The 24,263-nt window shown below is 44.2% G+C and overlaps 1 protein-coding gene across 4 annotated transcripts in view; it reads left to right on the top strand.

Moving 5' to 3' along the window:
* Positions 1 to 4,793, top strand: part of RNF4 (ring finger protein 4) — a 20,579-nt gene extending 15,786 nt beyond the window's left edge. For all 4 annotated transcript variants that reach the window (XM_085309651.1, XM_085309649.1, XM_085309652.1 and 1 more), the window contains 2 exons: positions 1,295 to 1,343; positions 1,959 to 4,793. In XM_085309651.1, coding sequence (XP_085165777.1) covers positions 1,295 to 1,343; positions 1,959 to 2,108 — 199 coding nt within the window. In that variant the 3' untranslated portion in view covers positions 2,109 to 4,793. The remainder of the gene's footprint in view (positions 1 to 1,294; positions 1,344 to 1,958) is intronic.
* Positions 4,794 to 24,263: the final 19,470 nt, after the last annotated feature.

The following is a 24,263-nucleotide window of genomic DNA, read 5'->3' as shown; positions in this document are numbered from 1 at the left end:
ATCCAAGTGGGTTTGGAATATCTCCAGAGGAGACTCCACAACCTCTCTGGGCAACCTGTGACACTTGTGTTTCTCGTAAGGGCCTATGAAAGCAGCTTGCAATGATCATTTAAAACAGGGATTATCTGTAAATAGAAGAGGCAGGAAGCTCTTATCGTTTCTGATACAGAATACTATTTAGCACTCATAATGTGATGTGTTCCCTTATGTGGAATAGCTGAGTCTGTTAGTGCCTAGCACATGTGGTACAGCCATCCTCAAGGCTGACGGCAGGAGAGTGTGTCTGTGACTCAGCCTGGTAACAGCCACGRACTCGGTCTTTTCTTGTCTGAATTGGGAATTAATTTTTGAAAGCTGCTTCATGCAACTATGTTCTTGCCTGACTTGCACAGAGTAATCCTGTCAAAAACTAGACTAGTCACAGTTTTCCTAACATGAAGGCATCTTGAGGGCTCCTTCCACCTAGCCCCTCTGATTCTAAACATACTGCTTCGTGCAGGGGTGGAACTGGCAGGACTGTGCAGAACTCAGTCTAGTTTTGGATATGAATTGGTTAAACTTACAGTTGAGAGCTACAGTACCAAAGACAGTTATTTGTAATTTGGCTTTGTTGGGAAGCTCTGCAGAATTTTATTCTCAGCACGCTCAGTATTCTGAATATATCAAACGATTTCTTGTTAGACAAGGGTAAATTAGTGAAGAGAGATAACAACAAATTTTCCAGTGTTTGTATTGGGCTTTCTGAAGTCTAATTTCCAGTCTAAAATAGAAATTTTGATTTCTCCAAGCTTGTGTTTGATCACTGAGCTAAAACTTGAAACTCAAAAATTTTTTCTCTTACCAAAAAAAAAAAAATCCCAAACCCCGACTTTAGTCTGCATGAAAACATTCTGTAATATTTCATCCACTATAGCTGTAGGTTGAGACACTAAAATGCTTTTAGTACATAAACAGCCTACCGTCTGCAAAATACGTTCCACGTAAGCATGCATTTTTATAAGGAAGGAGTTCTTGGGTTTGTGTGTCTTATTAGATTGGGATGCTGCATCTTCTTCCCATTTTCCCTTAATGTAATAGTTGAAAAAAAGCTAAAGAGTTGTTTCCCTTTGATAAGGGACATCTTAACTGCTTATTAAATGTAAGGGAGTTAAAGGTTTACAGGGATCTTCAAATTAACTCTGTCTTGTCTATTCTGTGGAATCCAATGATTACATTACCGTCTGTGAGTCAGTAATGGTCAGTGCACTGGAATTAATACATATATATTCTTTCTTTTTGTCTTCTCTATCACAAGGCCGTCTGGTACCGTTAGTTGTCCGATTTGYATGGATGGCTACTCAGAGGTAAGGATCCATGTGTTGTCATCGCTGCTCGTTTGTGGGAAGGGGGTAAACTGTGGACTTGTGTTAGGTTATGTGGGAAAGTACAGACAGCTGGCTTTAAGTCTAAGTAGTTTGTAACTTCGTCGCTTCTTAGTAGTGTACAGTGGTGGAAAACGCTTTTGAAGATGACACTGAAAGATCTTTGGGTTCCTTATCATAGAATCAGTAAGGTTGGAAGGGACCTCTGGAGATCATCTTGTCCAACCTCCCTGCCCAGCAGGGTCACCTAGAGCATGGTAGACAGGGTTGCATCCAGGCGGGCCTTGAACATGTCCAGAGAAGGAGACTCCACCACCTCTCTGGGCAACCTGTTCCAGTGCTCCGTCACTCTCACAGGGAAGAAATTCCCCCTCACGGTCAGGCGGAACTGCCTGTGCTTCAATTTCTGCCCGTTGCCTCTTGTCCTGTCACATGGGACAGCTGAAAAGAGTTTGGCCCCGTCCCCTTGACACCCTCGACACTGCTTATTATAGCAGTAATGTACAATTACAGATACGCTAGGTATTATCTGTCCGGTAGCAACAGACCAGATAAATTCCTCATTCGAAATACCTGTTGTGATTTCTTTTCTTCCAGATTGTGCAAAGTGGACGACTTATTGTGTCAACAAAATGTGGCCATGTCTTCTGTAGTCAGTGCCTCCGTGATTCCCTTAGGAATGCCAACTCCTGCCCAACCTGTAGGAAAAAACTCACACACAGACAATATCATCCAATTTATATATGAGTACTTACATTTCTCAGGACAGACTCAACTGGATTTTTGGGGAAAATGTCATGTTTTCAGTGCTCTGAAGACTTAAGGAGCAGCAGGTTGTACACACATCCAAATGTAATAAAACTGATTTTTTTTGAGAATAACTTGTACATATATAAACAGCTTTTTTATGGTCCAAGCTGCTTCTTGTTATGTCACTGGTTATAATGTTGAATTTATGACTGTCTATAAACTAGACCAGCAGCCTATATCAGAAATGAAGCAGCTAATCCATTTCCTTCTACTTTTTTAATGCTTGAATAAGAGGGGTCTGAATATTTTGTTATTTCTTACTCTTTAAATTACTCCCATCATCACACACAGATATGGAATATTTACTTTTCAAAATACAGATGAACACTTTGTTCACTTCATTACGCTTTCATTTTTATCCTATACTATGTTCATTACTATATTGCTTTCTGCTAAACCATCTTTGCCCAAATAGTGTAAGTTCTGTAACAATTGAACATTTAATCATAAATCAGTATTTAATTGACAACCAGGGTAATGCAATAAAATAACCTGCTGTTAAACCAGCAGTTTTTTTAAGCAGAAGGCTTGAACATGTAGATGTCTATGAACTCCATGAGATCTAAAGTACATAGTCAAATTACAACATGTACAATGTGAAAATATTTCTTTGAATGTTTTAACTGCCAAGAATCTCCCTTATTTGAATCACAATACTGAGTTTATTTTTTAACATGATGAAATGGTCTCTTGGGTTTACTATTGTTCAGTAGCTCTCTCCTTATAACTAAGGAGAAAATAGTCTTCTCCAGGCTTGCTAGTGATGAATAAGCAGCAAATTGTATGCTTTGCTTTTGTCAGCTGAATACCAAACTACGTAGACAGATTTTTCTTTTTTTTTTACTATATCAAGTGTACCCAGCGTAATGCTTAAAGTTCGATGTGTTCWCTTCACTGTTCTCTTCAGTTGCTATACTGATACCTGACTGGTTTTAGCCTGGTGTATAGGATTAATAATTAAATAATTGTATTACCATRAATTTATAAAAACTGAGGCTTTAAATGAGGTTTGGTAGTAATGTCGACTTAGAAGCTTTTTGAAAGAAAAGTTAATGTCCCTTTGCCCTGGGAGTTAAAAATGTGCATCTTTAAATTAAAGAAAAAAAACAATGTCAGATATGTATCCTAGGTGAGGACTTTGCTGCTAAAACTAGGCAGCATTATGCACTGTTACCAGTTACTATTTTTTTTCCCAGGGCTGTATTATAAATGTCTACTTTAAACCTGCGACAGCACAAATCTCCAAGCTGATGGGGAGTCTGAGATGGGCTGACACAAACAGGTTTATAATTAAATGTAGGTGAGATGATTAAAATCAGTATTTTATGATCCACATATGCAGTAGCAGCATTTGTAAAAGTTGAAATTCAGTCTGGAAAACAGTCCAAAGCTAAAGGGTCAGCCGCTCTTGAAAGCCGGTTGACTATGAAAGCTATTAGAAGCCTTTTCTGTACAACACAATTGTAGGATGCCCTTAAATTGCTGATATCTGATATATCTTTGCTAACCTGTCCTAGGGATCTGTAGGAAACCTTTAATTAAAGTCTTCTGATTAGCTGTCTTGACTTCTTGACTGAAGACTGCAACCCAAGAGTAAAGTTTCTTATTAGACTCTGTAGAGGTGTTGGTGGATGTAGTAATACCTGGAGTTTAGTTCCGTAAAGGCCAGCTGAAGAAATGCAATACCTTCTCCCCGTCCCGGATAGCTCGGGTTTAGCGTTGTTACCAGGCAAATGCAGGCTCTGCATTCTGGCAGTACTGTAACCGTTAAAAAGATATAAATGTTTAGTAACTATGTGCTTCCCTATGGTAATATAAACTACAGGCAAATGAACAGAGCAATCTTAAGATAGTACAGTGACAACAAAGGCTGATTTGTGTCCCAAAAAAGTAGATAAGATGATAAAACATAGTACTAAAGATTGCTTAAAATGTGAATTGCATGAAGAGAAGCAGCAAAACATAAAACAGCCTAGATATTTAAGGACCACAAAAACAARCTCCCTCCCTCCAGCTTAAAAAAAGGAAAAATGCCCCCAAAGTTATGGCCAGTTTTACTGAGGAGGCTACCCTATGATAGGGAAGACCAGATTTAAGGGATTATGTCTGGGGATGAGGTTGAGTAACATGTTTGTACATCTTTCACAGTGTACTAGCTGTAGCCTAAAATGACTTTGCACAGTTCCCTCCATGTAAATATCACTTTATAGTTTGTGTCTCAATAAATGTTTTAGATATCACAAACTATAAAATATTCAAGGAAAAAAAATTTTAGCTTTGTGTACCCTGTGAAGTGCCACAAATTTTGTGCATCTCAAAACAAATTTTAAGCTCTCAGTACCACAAAGAAAAATGCTGACATTACATTATACTTAAAAAGGAACAACCAAAAAAACCCAATATATTTGACTTCCAGTGATGTTTCAGTATAACAGATGACATTGGCAAGAACTGATAGATATTATAAAGATTTTTTTCATTATGTAAATGTATGTCTTGTTGTATATAGTTCAAATTTTCCTGTATTTAATTGTATTCATGTCTGTATGTCACATCTATGTTGGAATCTACCGGTAGGCAAACAGTTCTTTTAACAGGTGGAAATAAAACTATTAATTTGAATCAGAAGTACTCTTTCTTTTAATTGATTGTGTTTGCAGGGGAGGGAAATTCTTAATGCAAAAAAGCTTTTAGTTCTTTTGGTCAGTGTGTGTTTGGGCAAGAGGGGGGATATTACCCAGTGCCTGGGCTAGTTACAAGATGAGAGGTCGYAGCCGTACGGGGAAACGGGTCAGGGTGGGCGCAGAGGCGGGCGCGTGGACGGGGGGACGGGGAGCCCGTGACGGGTGTTCGCGGCCGTTGAGCAGCTGCCTTTGCTCGCGTTTCTGTCGTAGCGTACGAACCCTCCCGCTGGCGAGGAGGCTTACGGGCGCGGAGGAGAGGGCTAGGCCTAGCGGGGCGCGGGTGTCGCGCTCTTTTATTTCTTTGCCAAACAACACAAAAAATGCTGTTGCCCTAAAGTTCTTCTCTAGTCTCTTCCCCCTCTCCCTGTCTTCTCTCCTCCCATCCCCTCGCCAAAGGTTGTTTGTTTTTTCTTTCTTTCTTTTTCTTTTTTTTTTTTTAATGAAGTTCTCCACTTTGCAGAGAACACAGAATATTCTGGCTGGCTGTTTATGTGCGTAAGCATTTTCTAGAGCATGTTAACCAGGATCATGTCCATGTACAAATGCACTGCATCAGAGGTCTGCTTGTTACTTACTTACAACTTAAGTCGATCTTAAAACAATGTTTTATGATGGACCTGAACAGCTGCTATGTAAGCGTATAATTTTTAATTATGTTGCTGCTAATAGAACTCATTAAGTGTGTATGTCTTCTGTTGATCTTTACTTAACAGTAGGCTGATGCCTTTCTGCATCTTCTAATTGCATTTTTCTTGTCCCTACCCAGTCTGTCTTAGTTCTGGCTATGCTGGGAAACAGATGGTTTTACTTTCCGGTATGGAAGATTACCTATTCCGTAGTCTTTCAGAATGAATGTTTTCTGAATGAATTAATGTTGTAGGGCTGTGGTCTCTGACCTACGAAAACTGGGGAGCTGGTGCAAAATGCTGCTTTCATCTGCAGATGGTGATYGGCTATAGCAGCTCCTTCATAGTAAGCGTATTTGAGGTGAACAGCAAGTGCCTGAAGCTCACACATAGGCTAAAACAGTGGAAGGGGGAGCTCTGAGAGTAACTTTTTTTCCTGCAGCTTTAGTGTTCAAGGTAGCTTGCTCCTCTGTTAAATTCCAGCCTCTCTACTGCTGTTGGTAATAATGAGAAAAATAATGAGAAATGATGGAAAAAAGTCATGCCTGATTTTTATTTAGCAGCTTTTTTGTTATTATTTTATTTTATTTTTTTGCAACAAGCTTTGGGAGCCTGTACATTTCTGAACTATGGATTGATCTCAAATTGTTACTGTTACTTTGGATTTCTTTTTTTTTTAATTAAGGTGCTTCTGAATGATAGAGCTGGTCTCTCCTGCAACAAGGCTATTCAGAAGTTGTTCTTCTACCTTGCACCGTGTGTTGGTTCTCCACTGAACACAATCCAGTGTGAGAGGTCTTCTAGTTCCCATCTCCACCACCTCCTGGTAACCTGTGGTGGAGCTGGTCTGATTTCTGAATGACCTGTGCAAACGTATGGGCTGTTGTGAGGGGTCGGTCCTTGCTGCTTCAGTTAAACTTTGTCTGCTTCTGATACTGCTCGAAATACGAGATCCATCAGAGCTAACTTCTGATCTGCGGTCAGATTTGACACTGCATGGAGTGAAGCATGTAGCAATTATAGGAAGATGTTCTCACTTGGGGTCTAATTCAAGATTGCATTTTTTTGGAGATAGGAAGAGATAAATGTGAAATCAGAGCCCRATAACAGAGTTGGAGAAGCTGAAAGTCCAGGACCAGAGAAGACCAGTCCTGGACGAGGAAGCTGACTTAGAAGCGTGGTCCTGGGGTGAGGTGGAACATTAATAATCTGGGGGATACTGGAGCGAGGGGCAAGGTGACTGGGGTCTGGTGCTAGAGCACTAAGAGACACAAACTGAGCTGAAGGCCACGTACGGCTGCAGCCACGTGGCGTGTGAGCAGGCAGGTTGCGAAGGTCAATCGYGCAGGCTAAGCGCTGACGTGCCGAATCCAGAGAGCTCGGCTCAGCGGGCCGCGGCCGCTGCAGGGAGCGCGGCGGTGTGGCTCAGAGCTCGCGCCTCCGTTGCCTTGCTTGGGTCTCGCAGGGAGGGCAATGCAGCTCTGGCGTGACGCTCGCAGGTGAGGCAATGCTAGCTGTTAACCACAGAAGCATGTGTCCTTGTGTCACGTTTGATACGTGTTTGGTGACAGTGAGTGCTAATTACAGGGAGTGCTAACTTCAGCTGTTCTGCTAAAATCTATTTTATTTCCTTAGAGTGTGATGTTGAGCCTTTGGGCTATGAGAACATTTTAATCTTCAAATATTTTATCCATCTGTTGCCTGATGGTGTGCAATCCAGCTTGGTAGTGTGTGTCTTGCTCTGTTTCATCTGAAAACCAAATTCCTCTTAGTCTCTGCAGCTCTTGTTCAAGGACTGTTAATAGTGAAAACTTTTAGGGCTTCTTCGTATTCTTTTTGACATCCTAAATGCTCCTGCAATTTCTCTTTGAGGGCTCTGGGAAGGTAAGAGGGACAGGAGCATCTTGTCTTGGGCTTCCCAGACAAAACATTACCATTTCTACCAAGGAAAATCTGAGATGCTGCGTCCAGATGTAGCTTGAGTGCTCTTTTCCCTGACCTGTCATTTTAGGAAGGAGTCCAGCCAGCCMATCATATGTGTACAGAAGGAATATCGTGGTGGTGATATTCCTACTGTATACGTAGGAGTATCACGTATTTTTCAGCTTTTATTAGGAATGAGTTTGAGGTCACTAAGACCATCTCAAAAAGATGCTGAATGACCTCCAAGTTGTGTTATCCTTCACTTGCTCTAGACCCAGCAACGCAGAGCGGAAAGCCCTGCGTCCCACCATTAACTCTGCTGCCCAGCTGTCTTAGACTCACTCTCAGCGCRTGTTTATTTCCATATGAGATGTTACCTTAAGGTAGAGACAAGACAGTTAAAAGCAGATATATTACGAATAAAAATGTGGGTAGAGAACTGCCTATTTGTAAAYCTGTTTCCATTCCCAGRAACAAGATATTAGCAAAATACRAAAAAATACATTAAAAATCTTTAAATGTTATCTCTACCAGAGAGCTCTTTGAAGRGCTTGAGTAAGGCAAGGTCGCTGTTCTGCTGTATAAATTCCTATTAATCCTGATGTCAATGGTGTGTAGCGTAAATGCCTTGTGACCCCGGCTTACGGAGGARATGGAGCAATCTGTAAATTAGGCCTTAAAACTCGGACCGTTGGGATGAGGTAGTGTCCTACGGCTTCCTTCCTTACCCGGTTCCTCCATAAATCTCACACAAGTGCGTGCTCTCTGGAGGGATGGTACGAAGCTCTGGCTATCCCAGTGACCACGGCTCCAACGTGATTTCCCCATAATGACTTATTAACGCCCCCAAAGGTTGCAAACTAATTCAGCAATCAGAATTTTAGACATGCATCGTGCACGTATTTGTGCCTGCCTCCCTCCTTCCTTCTCTCTGGAGTGCAGACGGATGAATTTTAAAAATAGCCTAAGGTGAAGGTTTAAGTCATTCATTTAACGAGGCTCTTTAAGAGCCACTTTTCCAACCTGCCAGATTACAGGATGGCTATAATTTGATTAAGTTTTCCAGCAGTTCAGAAAACGCCTGCCGCGTGTAGAAGCAGTGGCGCCCCTCGGCTGCGCGGGTCTCCGGGACGAGGCCGGGCTGCGCTGGGGCAGAGCGAGCYGGGTGCGGAGGTTCCCGAGTTGCGGACCGCTGATGGGCAAAAATGCTTGCAGAAGCCTGATTCCCGTATGGCTGAAACGTATTACCCTGATCCGGCTTTTGTTGCAACAAAATTTGGTTATAAACGACCGCCTAAGTAGCTGGGTTTTGTTTTATGCTTTGGGCAATTTGGAGAAATTAGTGGTGAACAGCAAATTTTTGTCAGTGTTGTGAATAATTATACCTGCAATTACGAAACACTCGTTACTCAATCAGACCATAAAGCTGGCAAATTTTGTTTAAGCTGCATAGTGATAACATTAAGGATGCCAAGAGAAAAATAACGGAGATGATTAGGGACGCGAGTGGAAGGTGTGGAGGAAGGCTGACTTTTATTTAGCCTAACAAGGGACCCGTTAGAGAGGATTTAACTGAAGTATTTAGTGTGTTAAAGTATATTGCAGTGACGGGCCCGGCCTGGGAGGGAAGGGATCACTCAAGGTTAATGGCAAACATTAAAACAGCCTGCTCTTTTACTCTTTCGGGTTCCTTTTTTGGCTCTTCTCCTTTAGCAGCCGGCTGTGAGCGAGGCTTTCCCAGGCGTCGTCGGTCACGAGAGCACCTTCGCCCCAGTTGTGCACGTGAGATGGGGAAAGTCGGAGCAGTGCAGGGGAAGGGGGGTGAACGGCTCAGCACCCAGATCGTGCAACTCACGGCGGGTTTAAAACRGCGCCAAACGCAGCACGCGAATGTGCCAGGTCGCTGCCTGAAGCTGGTGGCTGCCCTGCTGGGGAAACAGCCTGGGTGGCCTCTGAAAATACATGTTAAAAAAAAAAAAAAGGAAACCSTTYTCTGAGTTGTCCTTTCCAGGGGAACGAAGAGCTGCAGGAGGCAGCACCTGGGACCATCTCTGAGACCTGCCCGGGGCCCGGGTTAGCTCACCGGCGCGCCACCAGCACGTCCAAAGAGCCTCAATGCGTGAAGAGAGCTGCACGGCTTGCTTAAATAAATTTTTTAAAAACCCCAAACAGTGATTTCAAGGGTGTTGGCTGYTCCTCCTAAGTCCCAGGAGCCTCCGGGTTTGCCGACAACCAAAGGAAGTCGCCAGCGCGGTCACGGCAGCTGCGGTGCCGGTCGCGGCGTCGCTGCGGAGGGTCTGGGGACCTTCGTCCCACCCGCCACGTCGCCGGTTGTGCCGCAGGGAAGGCGCCAGCTGCGCTGGGCCGACGACCTGCTCCGGGTCCCCTCGGGGTCCGTGCGGAAAAGGCACCGGCGCCGCAGAGCAGAGCGCGGCGGYGATCTGGCCTGAAATAAGATCCCTGTGGCCAGCAACACGCGCTGGAGCTGGAGGACCGAGCGGAGACTGCTCCCGGGCAGGTGGAGCGGGGTGAAGAGGGCCATAATATGTTTAGCGACCGGTAATGCAAGTTACAGCCCAAGCGAGGGGGGTTTTGTCTGAGTGAAGCTTAGCTGAACTGAACGTAACTGAATCCCGCTGAATCGACGCTTCGTATTTCGAAGCACGCCGTGCCCCCGCGCGTACCGCGGTGTACCACGGAGGCTCTGGGCCCTGCAGAGCCGCTGCGGGGAGSCCCGGGAGCCGGCCAGCCCTGACCTCGACAGCGGCAAGCGAGCGGTGCCGTGCCAGCTCACCCCAGCGGTGCGGCCAGCAGCGCTGAGCGAGGCACCTGGGGGCTGCCGAAATTTGCCCCCGAGTCCTTCGCTGGCAACGCAGACCACGCTCCACGAAACCACGAGATGCCGTCCGGCCCGCCTGGCAGAAAGCAAATTTGGCCACGGGCACAGGGGCGCTCTGATGGCTCGTGCTTCCACGGCAGGGCCCGCGGAGGGGGGAGGCCGGCAACCCGACCGACAGAAACACCGCGAACGTCGCGTTTCTCCTCTGCTGTATTAGCCCGGCTAATGTGGCGACCCGCTCAGTTATTCACTTCGCTGCCCAAATAACCGTGAACATCAGTCTGGTCTCCACAAGTTTGCATTGCACCAGAGGCTGCGGGTGAGAAGACCACAGGTTCGTGGGGCGCCCAGCACCCCGTGGCTGTGCGACCGCAACCATGTTGCACCAACGGGAAGCGGAGGGAGCGAGGAGGGCAGATGACCTTCCACTCCCCGGTTCCCCAGAGCTCAGGAGTTTTTCTCTCAGCTCTAGGTTGCCCCGACCTTGCCCACATCCCCCTGCCTGTATAGTAAAGCCCGTCTCAGTGGCTGACAGCAGCAGTCCAAGCATYCGAGCTATCTTGTTCCTTACTCTCCTTCAGTGTTTAATTTGCTCTCGAGYGCTGGGAGTTGGACAAAACTTCCCTGAGGAAAGCTGGGCCACGAGCTGCCCATTGGAGAGCCCTGGCGCCTTCGGAAAGTCTGGCGCTGGGCACTCGGAGCCAGGCGGTGGCCTGGACGGAGAGCTGCTCTGACCCAGCTGGCCAACGCTCAGGCTCCTGTTTCTTCAGCAAAACGCTGCCTTTGGTCTTTACGGGTAAGACTTCCAAAGACTGGCCTGCAAGAAGAGACACTAACRCTTGAAAGAAATCATGTGCATTGGAGCCAAGCGCATACTGTGCGTGCTTATGGTTTTCATCATAGAATTACCCAAAGGAAAAACAGRGAGGGAGACGCACATCTTCTGGGGTTAGCTGTTTGTTTGTTTTCTTAGGATGCTGAGTGAAATGTGTGTGTTGAACCAAAACTCCATCGCTTGCAAAACCACAGGGTGTTGTGAAATTTTGAGCGCACAGAGGTCAGCAGAAAGATTCCAGTGAGGACGAATCAAGCTCAGAATAAATGTGGTTTCGTTTTGTGGCAAACCTCTACAGAAGAAATTCCAAAGAAATGTTAAAAGGAGAGAACAATTTCCCTGTGATTTCCTGGGGTCCTAGACGCAGTGAGGGGTCGGTTGCTGTGTTCACGTCAAGCCTTCCTCCAAGGAACACCTGCCTTGTCCCGTATAAAGAGAGAAACCTTAAAATCAGAGTCTTCCTCAGGTAACCCAGGAGCTAATACCAGGCACTAATAACATTTGTAACTACTGTCTTAGAGGACAGTGCTAAATGAGGATTAAGTGATTAATTTTGTTGTTCACAATATATGTACAACACTTATTCCCAAGTGCGAAGACTTAAACGGCATTAGAAAACACTCACCACCTCATAAAACAGATGCTCTAATTTGTCTTTTTCTTCTTACCAATCTTTTAATAATAATAATTACAAATGGAACTTTTTTCCATCCCTTTTCCTATCTCCTCTCCCACAATGGCYGGTCCAAGGGCATCTCTCAGCTCCAGCTGCTGCTACCTGCGAGTGAATAGATAACGCTTCACCTACAGCCATCACCTTGGAAACAGCAGAGTGGCTTTGCACAGCGGCCCGGGGAGACTTAGATGTTTTACAGGGAAATGAAAAAGGCATTGCCTTCTCCAAAGTGCTCTCAATCTGCTGTTCATTGCAGGCAATGGCACCCAGGTGGATGCGTATTGGTATGGGCTGATGTTGGTGCACGTCAACCTTGACTTCGCAGCCGCAGTCAGATCAACGGGCTGAGAGACRTATTACCTGCGCTAACAACATGCCAGCGTCCGCAGTAAATTCTTGCTGACCGGCTTGTGAAGCTGTTTCAAGACTTGCATAGTAGTGGAGGCTGGGCCCATCGAGCGCTCCGCACGGCAGCCCTCCATGTGCCTCTTGCGCTCCCAAGGAGGAGCCTCCGTACTGCGTCAAAGTGCTCGGCACCGTGGAGGCAGCCCGCTGCTGTTGCAGTAAGGCAGCTCCGGTTACGCTTACARCCAGTCCTAATTGCATCAGGGTGAGATAAATCACTGCCTCCACAGGCTGTTGTCAATGTGAAAAGGCATGGCTTCAGAGCTGGCAAACCTGCAGCCAGTGATGGACACAGCAGGAATGCACGAGTCTGGCTGGGGAAAAGATTTACTCATTAATGACAAAGCAGAAGAAAAAGTACCGGTCTCTGTAAAAAAAAAAAAAAAAAAAAAAAAAAAAAGAGAGAGAGAGAGAGAGAAATACACTGACAAAGCTGTAAAGTGGAATCAAGCTGTTGTTTCTACCTTCTTTTAATCCCACCTTTTCTGAGAAGGCCTCGTATTACCAGCCATCCTCACCAGTGCACGTGGACTAGCTCATCTGACTGCCACATGGCAGTTTCAACATCTCCGCAGTGTTGTGGCCGCTCCAGAGGTCACTTRCAATAAGCAGTCACAAATAAGGCAAACTGAAGGCCAGGAAAGGAACCTACGGCTTAAGTCGGACTTGTGGCATTTGTCTTGCTCCTCCCTACCTACACCAGTCACCAGGGGGTTGTGCAAGACCCGTCCGAGTGCTTTGACAAGGTTGTAAAAGAAGGGAGGGGAGATGTGGTTGTGCTGAAAGGAGCGGAGGAGTGTTACAGCCTTAGGTGATGTGACAGCTACACGTGCCCCCCAAGGAGCCTCAGAGCTCCTTGAGCTCTGAGCTGTACTTCGCAATATTTTCACAGCAAAACATAGAAATGAGGGTGCTAATGAGAAGGAATCCAGAAAAATGGGAAAAGTCAACAGAGATTGTTTGACTGTGGGTCCAAACGAGAGCACGCTGTCTTCAAAGGACCCACTTGTGAGCTGTTTGTGCTGTCTTGGCCTGTCTTCACTTCTAGAGGTGCTACAGTGATGCTGTGATAGTATGGATCACTTCAGCTCGCAGGTAGAAGGATRCTATTGCAAAGTGTGAGATGTTTCAGTAATGCTCCTGATGCTGAAAATATGTTTTGCTTCATGCTTGGTCTTCACAAGACAGGAGAGTCAAAGGCAGGCGTGCTGAATCTGGAGCAGAAATCTGGCTTTGCTTTGTTTACCGCTTTTGGTGCGGGGAACTGGAGATCACATCGCAAATCCTTCATCAGCCGGCATTGCCGGCTGCCAGAGGACAGAGGCAGTGCATTTTGGGGTACCAGCTGCCACAAATGAAATCAGTAAGGACCAGAAGAGCACAGTGCTTGCTATCRTATCCCAGGTGGAAGCAAACTGGACTTAAGGACTCGAAACACAATCTCACACAGGCAAAGCCAGGAGGAGCTGTCACCAGCTGACATAGCAGCAACTGTTCATATTTTGGTGATCCGGTGATCCCTCTGTATACTGGTAAGCCTCAGAGGAAAGACCTGAGCAAACAGAGCAACTCAGAAATCATGCAGCAGCCTATAAACTCTAAAGCAGGCTATAAACTCTAAAGCAAGCGGCCTGATTTACCACCTTGCCTCTTGCAGGCTGCCTCAGGCTAACAAGATTGCATGATCTATAGAGAGTGCAGCAAATGAAAAAATAGAAACATCCTTCTCTGAGGCTGGCTGAGGATCTGGGAAGAAAAGCTCGTCCGCATTTCATCAAGATGATGGAGGTACCAGGAGCAGAGTTGATTTTTGACAAATGGGCTCCAGCTGGGGGTCTTGGGAAGTGATCACATGTGACAATCAGAATACAGTGGAAAATCATTAATTAGCACCTTTGCTGGGTAAAGCAGAACTGTTTTATCAGAACTAGGCAAGTTCATTGGGAAAATAACTTTGTCATTTACAGATGTTTATGTTTTTCAGCTGGAGACCTCAGCTTGAAGACACGTGCAGTCATGCATAGCACTGGGAACTGGGAGCCTCCCTGGTACTGCTTCAAAGTCAGGACTTACTTCGCTGGCAGGGTTACAACTCCGGTAAATACAGGAGAAAAGGGCACCTGAGTTGCCATGGTGATGCTGAGGCTGGACTCACTGAGAAAGAAGAATGTTGCTGTAATTCAGAAGTGCCCTAAGCAATAATTCCTGAGAAAACACTTCATTATTTTTTTAAATGAAAAGGTTCCTTCCCTTGTGCAGAGGTGACACGGATGACCTCACATGTATTGCTGGGAGGCATTTTGAGATTCCCTCTAGGCTCAGCTATAGCTCACAAGCCCCGAAAGGTGCTCTGCCCACCCTTKCTTGGGCTGCCTTTGCATGAGAGCCTAAAAACTGAATGAAGGGATAGGTCAAGAACTTCAGGTGTACAATACCTTTCTACAACCTTCTTTTCTTTTCTCCTTCGCCATTTATCATTATTTTCTTAATCAGACTCTTCTTCCACTTTCCATGGCCTTTATCTTCTGTGCCATGTTCTCCYGGTTCCTGCTGCCCCAGTCTCACCTCCTCCTCCGACCTTCACTTCTCCACTCACACGGAGCTGCTTGCTCTCTTCTCTTCGGTAGCTCCTCACTGGAATTTAAGACTTGTAAACAGCTTTAAAAAAATTTCTGTCTTCCTTTCCTCTATYTAGTTGCTACCTCCTCTTCTGAGCCACTTGCTCCTGAGACACCCATCTGCTCTCCATGGCCATCTCCCTACCCCTTCACTCATAATTTTCTTGGCCTTTATGATCAGTACATCTTCCACAGCCACAGCATTTTCTTCCTTCACTCTCCACCACTTTCAAGTCCCCTCTGCACTCCTGAGCTCCTCAGCTGTTGCTGGGGAAGTCACACAACATCTATCAGCTCTTCGCTGCAACTCTCACCTTCACTGTTCAGCCAASTGTTTAGGTAGAAATGGTTTCTTCTCTCCTTATTTCTTCTGACAATGAACATTGCCATTTCGATTTTGCTACCTTCTCCTTTTCTTTCTTCCTCAGTTTTGTAGGCTTTTTCATGTACAAGAGCAAACAAATCCAGAACAGTTTCTGCCTTGGCCCACAGTTGAACCCATTTCTCCACAAAAGCACAAAAGCCCTTGTGATCTCCACAAGAGGCAGCTACTTGACACTGTGTCCTAAACATCATAGTTAGATTGCGTTAGGCCCTAAAGAATGCCTTTCCCATATCTCCTCCACGTTCCTTTTTTCTGTTCTTACCAATAATTATAGCTKAGGTTTAGACAAAGCCTTCATTGTACTAGACCTGCAAGGATAATATGAAGAAAATGCTGTAAAAACCCRTTCAAGTCAGCTAGTCAAAACAGATGAGACTTATTCTTGCAAGTTAACAGCAACAGTGGGAGCTTTTGCCAATTCTGCGCAGAATTTAAAAAAATGCTCCATGATATTCCATGGAAAATGGGGTCACTTTTTAAAATGGGGGGGGCAGAAGATTTTACTTTGACAGTAAGAACKCGCTTTGTATGAACTCAATTTCCCTAAGTTAAAGACAGGCCAGTGTCTTAGTAGAAAATGCTGCAGCTCCATTAGCTTAATATGATAGTGTTCAAATTCTGGTATCTCACTCTCACTGTAAAGAAGCTGGGACTAYGGTCTTTTTTAAGGCTCTAAAAGTAAAACTGCTAGGGAAATGCTATGTAACTAGTAGAACTGGAACATTTATTAAACTGCTGTGAGGTAGCTATTTAATACTTTATTGCCATTTTTAAGAAGAAAGCTTTTAAACTGCTTTACTAAATGCTTGAGGGATGGCGCTCTAACAAATACGCTGACAAGGCAGTGGATATATAACTCTTTAATATAGGGTATGAAGGAACATTGTCCTGTCTTAACACATGAAACTTATTTAATCTGGGTTACCCACTGTTARTGGCACCCAGTGGATAACCCAGATTAGACAGACTTCTAAAGGGYATTCTCAGTGGATGGCCTTCTTTCAAGAAATAAATTTTTGGCAGTCCTTCCCCTACTAGGTTTTTTAGCTTTCAAGCTGCCAAAAATGAATTGTTCTCTTTGACAATGCTTTTGAATCCATTCAAGCTAAATTTGCTTCCCTGTCTGGATTCGAGTTATTAACCATTATTTTTATCTATAGTGCATCCAGCTATGCTGTATTCTTAAATAATGATGCCATCCRACCTAAATAGAATTGCTTGAAATGCAGACACATACTTAGAAAGGTGAGCACTCTTCAAAAAGAAAAGTGCAGGATTTTCAGGCGACTCTTTAGAGCAGTACACTTCTCATAGCAGCAAGTTACTTGATTGAAGCACATGATGTACTATTTGGACTGTTTTTATACACCATTTATTTGCAGTCATGTAATGAAATATCTCCTCTTTGTTCCAGCCTGTTCCAAAATTAGTCACGAAGAAATAAAAGAGTTCTGAGAATACTCCCATCTCTTATCTGGCGCAAYAGCAATGAAATATTTTCAATTTTGAATGAGATGACTGAAGTGCTTCATTAGCCAGAAGGAGAGTTGTTATGCGGCCTGTAGAAGCTGCAGTGTGATGGGATATTCTTACAGTGTGAAATAAGTACATATAAAGTTATGGTACCAAATCCAACGACCGTACACTTCCCTYGTCTTCTGTTGGCATGAAATGGCCACACTAATGTAGAGTTTTAAAAGGAGTGGAGAAGGAAATTTCTCATTGTCAGTTAGCCTTGACGCAGAGGCAGCAACTGGCTAGTATTAGTGAAATTTGTCTTCTAAACACCCCCACTCCCCCCCAATTTAGGACTATTTAAAATTCCAGCATGGTTTCACTGTTGTTCAAAAACATTTGGGCACCCTCATGGAGAGAACTCTGGGGTCGGGGCCCCCAAAGAAGACTTGCATAGAAGAACAAAGCAAGATGCTGGTTCTGTGCCCAGGCTTGCCAGGCTATCSCAGGGGGATCACACAGGCTAAACCCATGGAGCTCTCCACCTGCACAGGATGAGYTGTCAGGAGCCTTTACATGGTCTTTCTTGATGGTCTCAATAACCAGGAGGGTTACACACATTAGAATTGTTTGCAATGTCCATTCTTTCTTTCTTCCATCCATTTCTCAAACAAACAGCAAGTATTTCATGGGCAGATTCACTCTCTAGAAGGTGGATGCTTCAAAACACAAACCATAGTACACAACTGTGCACTGATTTCTCTGCGGAGTTAAAGAAATGTGCAAATGTGGATGCTAAATGTGACCATAGGGATTAATTTCCTTATCCATATACATGAACAATACAGTAAACATGGTATTTTTACTACTTCAAAATAAACAAATAAACTCAAATCACCAAAAGGCCTGAAACCCAACAAATGCAGCCCTCTGCTAATGGTCTGTGCAGAAGAACTGTGCAGGTTAACAAGCTCATCTCTGCTGAGGCTCTTGATATTGCTGTTGCACTTGACAACTCAGATACTGAAGTGGCTCAGAAAATGTCTCTCCAGCCTTGCTAATGCACAAACTGCCTCCTTGCACTTACAGAAATGCCTCTCGCAAGCACATACTGTGCAAACATGTCAGTATTTATTAAATCTGGGCCTGAGATGTGGAGTGGCCTCAGTCTTCTGATACTGAGGAAGATGATGTTCTACCCCCTGCAGGATCAGCTCTTAGCTTGCAAATAATGCTATATGCTCATCCTTCATCAAATAAATTCYCTCTCTCTGGTAATTGCACACTCTTGGCATGATGCCAGCCTCACCCGAATGTGACTTGCCCTTCGGGGAATTTTCTTGAATATTTTCTCTCTTAGGAATGAGAAAAGCTCAGAATTATGACACCCCGTATTCACACAAATACCATGAAATGGTTGTTTATAGTGAACTGTTTATCAGTTCAACAAAAAACCGCACTGTGCAAATAATGTTAAGCGGCTGGAATAACAGGTAGCTCTTAAAGGACCTGCAGCCAAAACTATACATATTGATACTTGCTGCTATGGTACTCAGCATCTTTTTGGATCATGTCATCACATTAAGTGCTCGAGCTGATGATTCAAAACTTGATGATTCAAAAACATGATTTAGACTTCTGGAGACAACATGGAAATCACCCTACAATCCAAGGGCAAGCCCAATCAGTTCCAATGACCTCATCAAGCAAACGAAATATTTAAGTTGAAGTAAAGGCACGTACTGTGGTRAGGACTGCAGCCTGGACTGGAATTTCACAGCTGGTTTTAGTATCTTTGATCTTGGCCCAAACACTAGCCCCCAGCGCCCCAGGCTTTGAGGAATCTCAGAGAGGTCAGCTCTGAATCTCAGTCTTCACTGAAAAATGCTGCTCTGTGAGCAGTGGAAATGAAGTTTCCCAAGGGTTTGGACTCTGCCTCTCCACATTCCTGCCCTTCCCCTCCCAGCTCTCTCATTTCCGCTCCGCCTGGCTGGGCAAGAGGCAGCATCTTTTATGCTGYGCTTGAAGTTACACATGGGCTGGCAGGTTCTCGCCTTTCATTACAGATAAGAGATTGAAAGTGTTGTTAACTATGTGGGGCTACACTGGGGGCATGAAAATTAACATCTGCCTAAAAACTGTAGGATAGCATAAATGGGGGATCTCGGCATCCGTCAAATGTGGTTGAAATTGGTCAGTGGATTAAAAAATTCTTAGCAGGGGTCTGAGAATTAGCTCAGCAGGCAAGGTGGCAGTCTAAGTGCTGGTTTCTTTTGCACACTAACTTAGAAACATAATTTTGCTTATAGAAATAAGCTTTTCTAGCTTCCTTCTGCTTCAGTACTTAGTCTAATATGTTCTTCTGCATCCAAGAACTCCATTCCAAACATGGGACATGTCTACTGCATGGTATAGGATGGTTCAGATTAATCTCTCCTCAGCAGCAAAAGCAGCAAAACTTTTTTGGGGGCCAAAGTGTGGGTTTCTGCCTTGTCCTACACTGTGTCATGTAGCCATCTGGGTTGGTGCTAGGTCTCTGCACTACACCTGGTTGTTGAAAGAAGTCAGGCTTGTGGGTATTTGAGTCCATTCCTGTGCAGGACCTACAGCCTTTTGACAGACCTGTCTGCTCTAACACTCTGCTCAGAGTGGGTAAGGAAATAAGGACAGGCATATTTCAGAAAACCTGGGGAAGAGAGAGGCTGAGATCAAGAACTTGAAGCACCCAGGATTATTGGTCCTTGCTAGTCCGTCTGAACAAGGTGCCCTGGATTTGCCTTCCCGCTCCCTTGCAAATTCCAAAAAAGCAAGAGTGCCCTCACCTCCCTGCTGTTCCTTCTTTTCTTCTGGGCAGTCGTCTCCAGGGGAGCACTGATGTGCCTTTCATTCAATTAGCAGCAAAGCTGTCAAAAAATGAAACAAAGAGGGAACATATTCCAGACGCATGAATTGACACGGGGCTTCCTGAAGCTGGTAGCAGATAACACAGCGTGGCTTGGGTGCTCCAGCCTCCCGGCCTTGTACCACTAACCATGCTGTCTTCACCCGCCAGGCAGGGKCATAGCCAGCACAGCTGGAGCTGCAGAAGTTAACAATATTTTAACAAGGAGGGTAATTTGCCTCCTGAGTTAAACTGCTTTAGTGGCCATGTATTCTCCATTACTCAGTATTTTTAAGTTGGGACCAAAGGTCTTTGTGAAAAATACACTGTTATTCAGCAACTAATTTGGGATCAGCTGAATAAGTGAAATTTTAAGAATGACACTAAGGATGGTCAGATATATTGGGCTTTTCTAGACTTGAAGTCTCTGACTGGACTGTTGAAAGGCCTGAGTTTTCCACTCCTTTCTGTCCAACCAGGACGGACAAAAGATGCTCCCTGCAATTGCTGCTAATTCACTAGTGTCCCGCTGGTGAAGTCATTCCCTTCTTGTACTGCCTCTGCTGCAGTCAGAGAAAGGTGGCATGAGTACAAAAAGAGCCTTCTTGCTCTGGGTTCAGCTGCCCTACAAATGGCAATTAAAATTTATGAACTTGATTGCTTAGAGACTGCAGCAGTTTCTGGAGAAGGAGCAGAGAGAAAAAAATCCCTTTTCTCTGCAGGTTTTCTCAGACAGTGTGGGAAATGTGATGATCCATGAGCTCTGCTGAGCATCCTCATGTTATGAAGAGATCTGCTACTATAACCACAACTCTGCTGCATCATTTCTCAGTGACAGGAAAAAATAAACTCTTTGATAGAACTTCTGTTCTCACTGATGAGAATGTGAAGTGTTGAAATGCAGCTGACTATTCACTCCAGCACKGAATTCTACCTCTCGGTGTATTTTGAAGAAAAAGCTGATGGCAGAGCAGTGAGATGTTCTTTTTTTTTTTTCCACCTGTGCTGATAAATTGAAAAGCCAAATAATAACAAAAAAAAAAGAGCTGTAAGGAAGATCCACAAACTGCATCATTCATTTTAATAATGTGAAAAATTCAAGATCAATGAGTGCAAAAGCAGAATGTGCTTCCATCCCCACGCTTCAAAATTAAATTAGAGACGTGCTAGTAGGTGTTAATGGCTACCAGGATGCAGGTTCTGATCTTTCAGTAGTCATACTCTCATTTAAAACTCATGGATGTATTAAACACCTTTTAAAAGGTTAAATGAAAGGGTCGACAGAACCCTAAGCCCCTTTTATATAGCAGTAGCTGGAAACAGAAGAAACATGACTTGAATAATTCTGACCTGACGGGGCCTGCACCAGAACAACCCCACAAGGCTGGGAGATCTCTCGGGGACTGGCTGCAAACGCTTCATTTGAAGGGTTATTTGGCAATCTGGGAGTGAGAGAKGCAGAAGGCAGAGGAAGCGAACAGGCTGTGGGGAGACCTCTCCACGCTCGCTGGTCGCAGGCTTCAGCAGAAGTGGAGAGCTTGAGCTCTCCGAGGCACAGGCCCGGCTGCGAAGACAAGCTTGGAAACCGTGAACAAGGCAGCTGTTGCTCTTTGTTCCCACTGTGTTGAGACTTTGTGAATAAATAGGCTCAAACTACGGAAATGTCCCCTTCACTCCGCCAGCTCACCAGCAAGGCTCCAAACATGTTGGTTAACACCTGCAATGAAAGGTGGAAATYGGATTTTCTTCTGAAACTCTGGCTGTGAGAGTAAGCTTGATCCCCCCTGTGCTTTATTTTAAGGGTTGGGAAGCATCTGAGGGCAGACTTGTCCGAGCCATTCTGTTTCATTTGGATCTGCTGCYGGTATCGCTAGAGGAGTTATCCTCCAGCTGTGTGCTGGCAGCCTGCAGGTATATGCCGCTTCCTATGCACCAGTATATGTTATGCTCTTATTAGTGTAAACTGCAATCAGTACAGACTCCTAACATCTTCTATCTTAGTCCTGATGTGCAAAATGTCTCTTTGTAACTGTGTTTTAATAGGCAATAAAGTAGAGCAATGTGGTTTTATAATGCAAAAAGGTACAATATTTCATTATGTAAACTGTCAGTTTGCTCAGAGCAACACTAAATGACATAACCCCATACATCCAGTGGCCAGATTTAAACAATGCCTTATAAAATGCAAGAGATGTTTCAGAAGACGTTCATCTGAACAGGCTGAAAGATATTTTCTCTGAGGAGGGGGAAATTAAGAATCAAAGGAGTATTGAGAAAAGTTACTGAATTAAAATAAATTTAATAGAAATGTAAGTTCTTGTATTCCTACTATAAGAAACAAACTTTTGTCCAGTGTATTTACTGAGGCTTTCAGGGGCAAAGAATTAAATCACCTGCTTTTGTGCTTCTGTTTTTATTCAGGTTCAGCCTAACACATAAGTCTTTCAGCACTGGCACTGTGCCAGCGGCACCCAGATATCACGCATCTTCTCAGCTACAGCAGGTACCCTGAGATAGGCTTCACTGAGATACTGTTCTCCAAGGTGGATACTTTTGAACAAATCCGACTTTCTGCAAGACCTCTCTGCTTACAGCATTAAAAAACACATTGTTTAAGGACAGGTGAAGAGTGCCTAGCAAAAATCCAATAAACATAAAGCCGCAAAGCTACTGGACTCAAGGTTCATTATACAACAGGTGAGATTTCTTTCATTTTGCTCTAAACTTTTTCAGCATTAGACAAAGYATTCTCAGCTGAGGCATCTGGCTGCGAAACAAATTCCAGAGGGGATTAACAGAAACAGAATTTGGCCATCTAAAGGAAAATCTGCAGTCCTATGCTTTCTAGCCTTGCTAGAAGAACAACACTGATGGCAACGTTCTTCAGCACACTCCAACCAAACAACAAACCTCCCTCAACCAAAGACAATAAAGCAATAATCTTATCCCAAGAACATTCTTGTCTTTGAAAAGGAGGACATGCCTAGGACTCCCTGAAAGCCATCCAGGAATTTGTTGTCAGTATCTATTATATGCAAAAGGAGCTCAGGCCCTGGCAATGAGAATTGTCAATGTCGATTAAATGGCATTCAGTATAGACRCATGCTGTGCTGCTGCTTCAGTGATCTACGTGATGTCCAGTAATCATGATGCTATTACTGTGTGACCACAGATAGACCTCTTCCATGAGGCCTTGGTGACTTCAAGGTGCTTTTCCAAAGACTGATGGGATTAAGTTTGGTTTGTTCATCATGGAGGGGGGTCTCCCACTGTTATGATGATCCTCAAACCAGAGTGATAGAAACGCAAGGCTGGAAGAGACCCACCTCGTCCTTACGCTGGTCAAATATATKAGGTCACCTCAACCCAACGTGGGAAGAAGACACAGAAGCCTCTAGTGGTGAATGACCCAGCAATGTCACAGCCCTGTCAATAGTCATATGACAGGAAGTGTCTTGGGCTCAATAATTTCTAACTGTTTTTACTTGTGTGTGAATACGTGCTTCCCTATAGACACACGTACACRTTCACTCTCCTGTAGAGAAGGCTTTTATAAAAGTAAAATTGCTCCTAACATGACAGCTTGTTGGACAGCAAAGACAAATTAGTGCTAGGTGCAGAATAATTACATTGACAAATTGCTTGAGTTGTGTAATATTAATTTCTRTGAAAAGCCCCAGGTTCTCAACAAAACTGTACTAGTAAGAGAAAAATGGAGAGAACATCAGGACCTAAAACTAAGTTTTGGAAATGTAAATTAAAAAATAGTTCTGTAAACTGGGTTAATTGGAGAACAGTGGAGAACAGAAGGACAGCTTTTAACTCTTAGAGCTGTCTTGCACATGCATTGCTCCTTTGACCTCAGTGTATTATTAATGTCACTAAGTAGCATCTGCAGAACTGGGATCTAAAACATTAAGTCAGTGCTCCTTGAAATTAAAGAAACCCTTAMATTTTAACCTCCTTGGCACAGAGACTGTTATTTTAAGAATAGTAATGATTAGCAGACCTCTTATTTTTTAATTACAGTTATAACTACGAGTTCAGGGGTAAAATTCTTTAGATCATTGCATGTACAACAGAGTCCAGCACATATGTTCCAGGGAAGCAGTAAATCCATCCTGAGTCTTCCCAGGCACCTCTGAGTTTTGAAAGCAGAACCTGAAGCTAACCTGACCTGCAGAACTCTTCAGGCAGCCTTTCTTTGAATTTCTGCCTCATAGATGAAGCTACAATGCTACCGAAGCCTTGCTGGTTCAAAGGAAGACCATTTGAACGCACTGCAGTGTTCTGCACTGCTCATGCAATGAATTTTTATAATTTATTGTTCCTAGAAAATTTGAAAAAATTTAGCTGTGTAAGTAATTTCTCCCCTCTGGTCCCAAAGGATGTTGAACTATAATGCCATGCTTATAAATGAACAATGAGGCAAATTAAAGCTCCTTCGCTGAAATGACTGAGTTTATTTTCTTAGAGATGGTGGAACACTTTAAGTAATTTGACTCAAGCAAGTGGAAGAAACTTAGCTGTAGACTGCTGTCTTCACAGCAGTCAGATTAATTTCCTCTCCCTTTCGCTCCGGTTCATGTAAATGTTTGAACCCACCACCAAACTGGCAAGTTCATTTCTAAAACAACCTCCTGGCTCAGCGGTTAACTGCTGGTCAAAAATAAGGGGTGCTGGCTGAGCTCTGCTCAAAACCACGGAGATACTTCATTTATCCTGAGTACTGGTATTTACTTGCAGATTTAGAAGGCGGCCCTGA

The sequence above is a fragment of the Rhea americana genome, unplaced genomic scaffold (genome assembly GCF_003343005.1).
Source record: "Rhea americana isolate MKP2758 unplaced genomic scaffold, rheAme1 scaffold_30, whole genome shotgun sequence".
Taxonomy (NCBI): Eukaryota; Metazoa; Chordata; class Aves; order Rheiformes; family Rheidae; genus Rhea; species Rhea americana.
The sequence above is the reverse complement of the archived record's forward strand: the minus strand, read 5'-3'. Positions and strand labels throughout refer to the sequence as shown.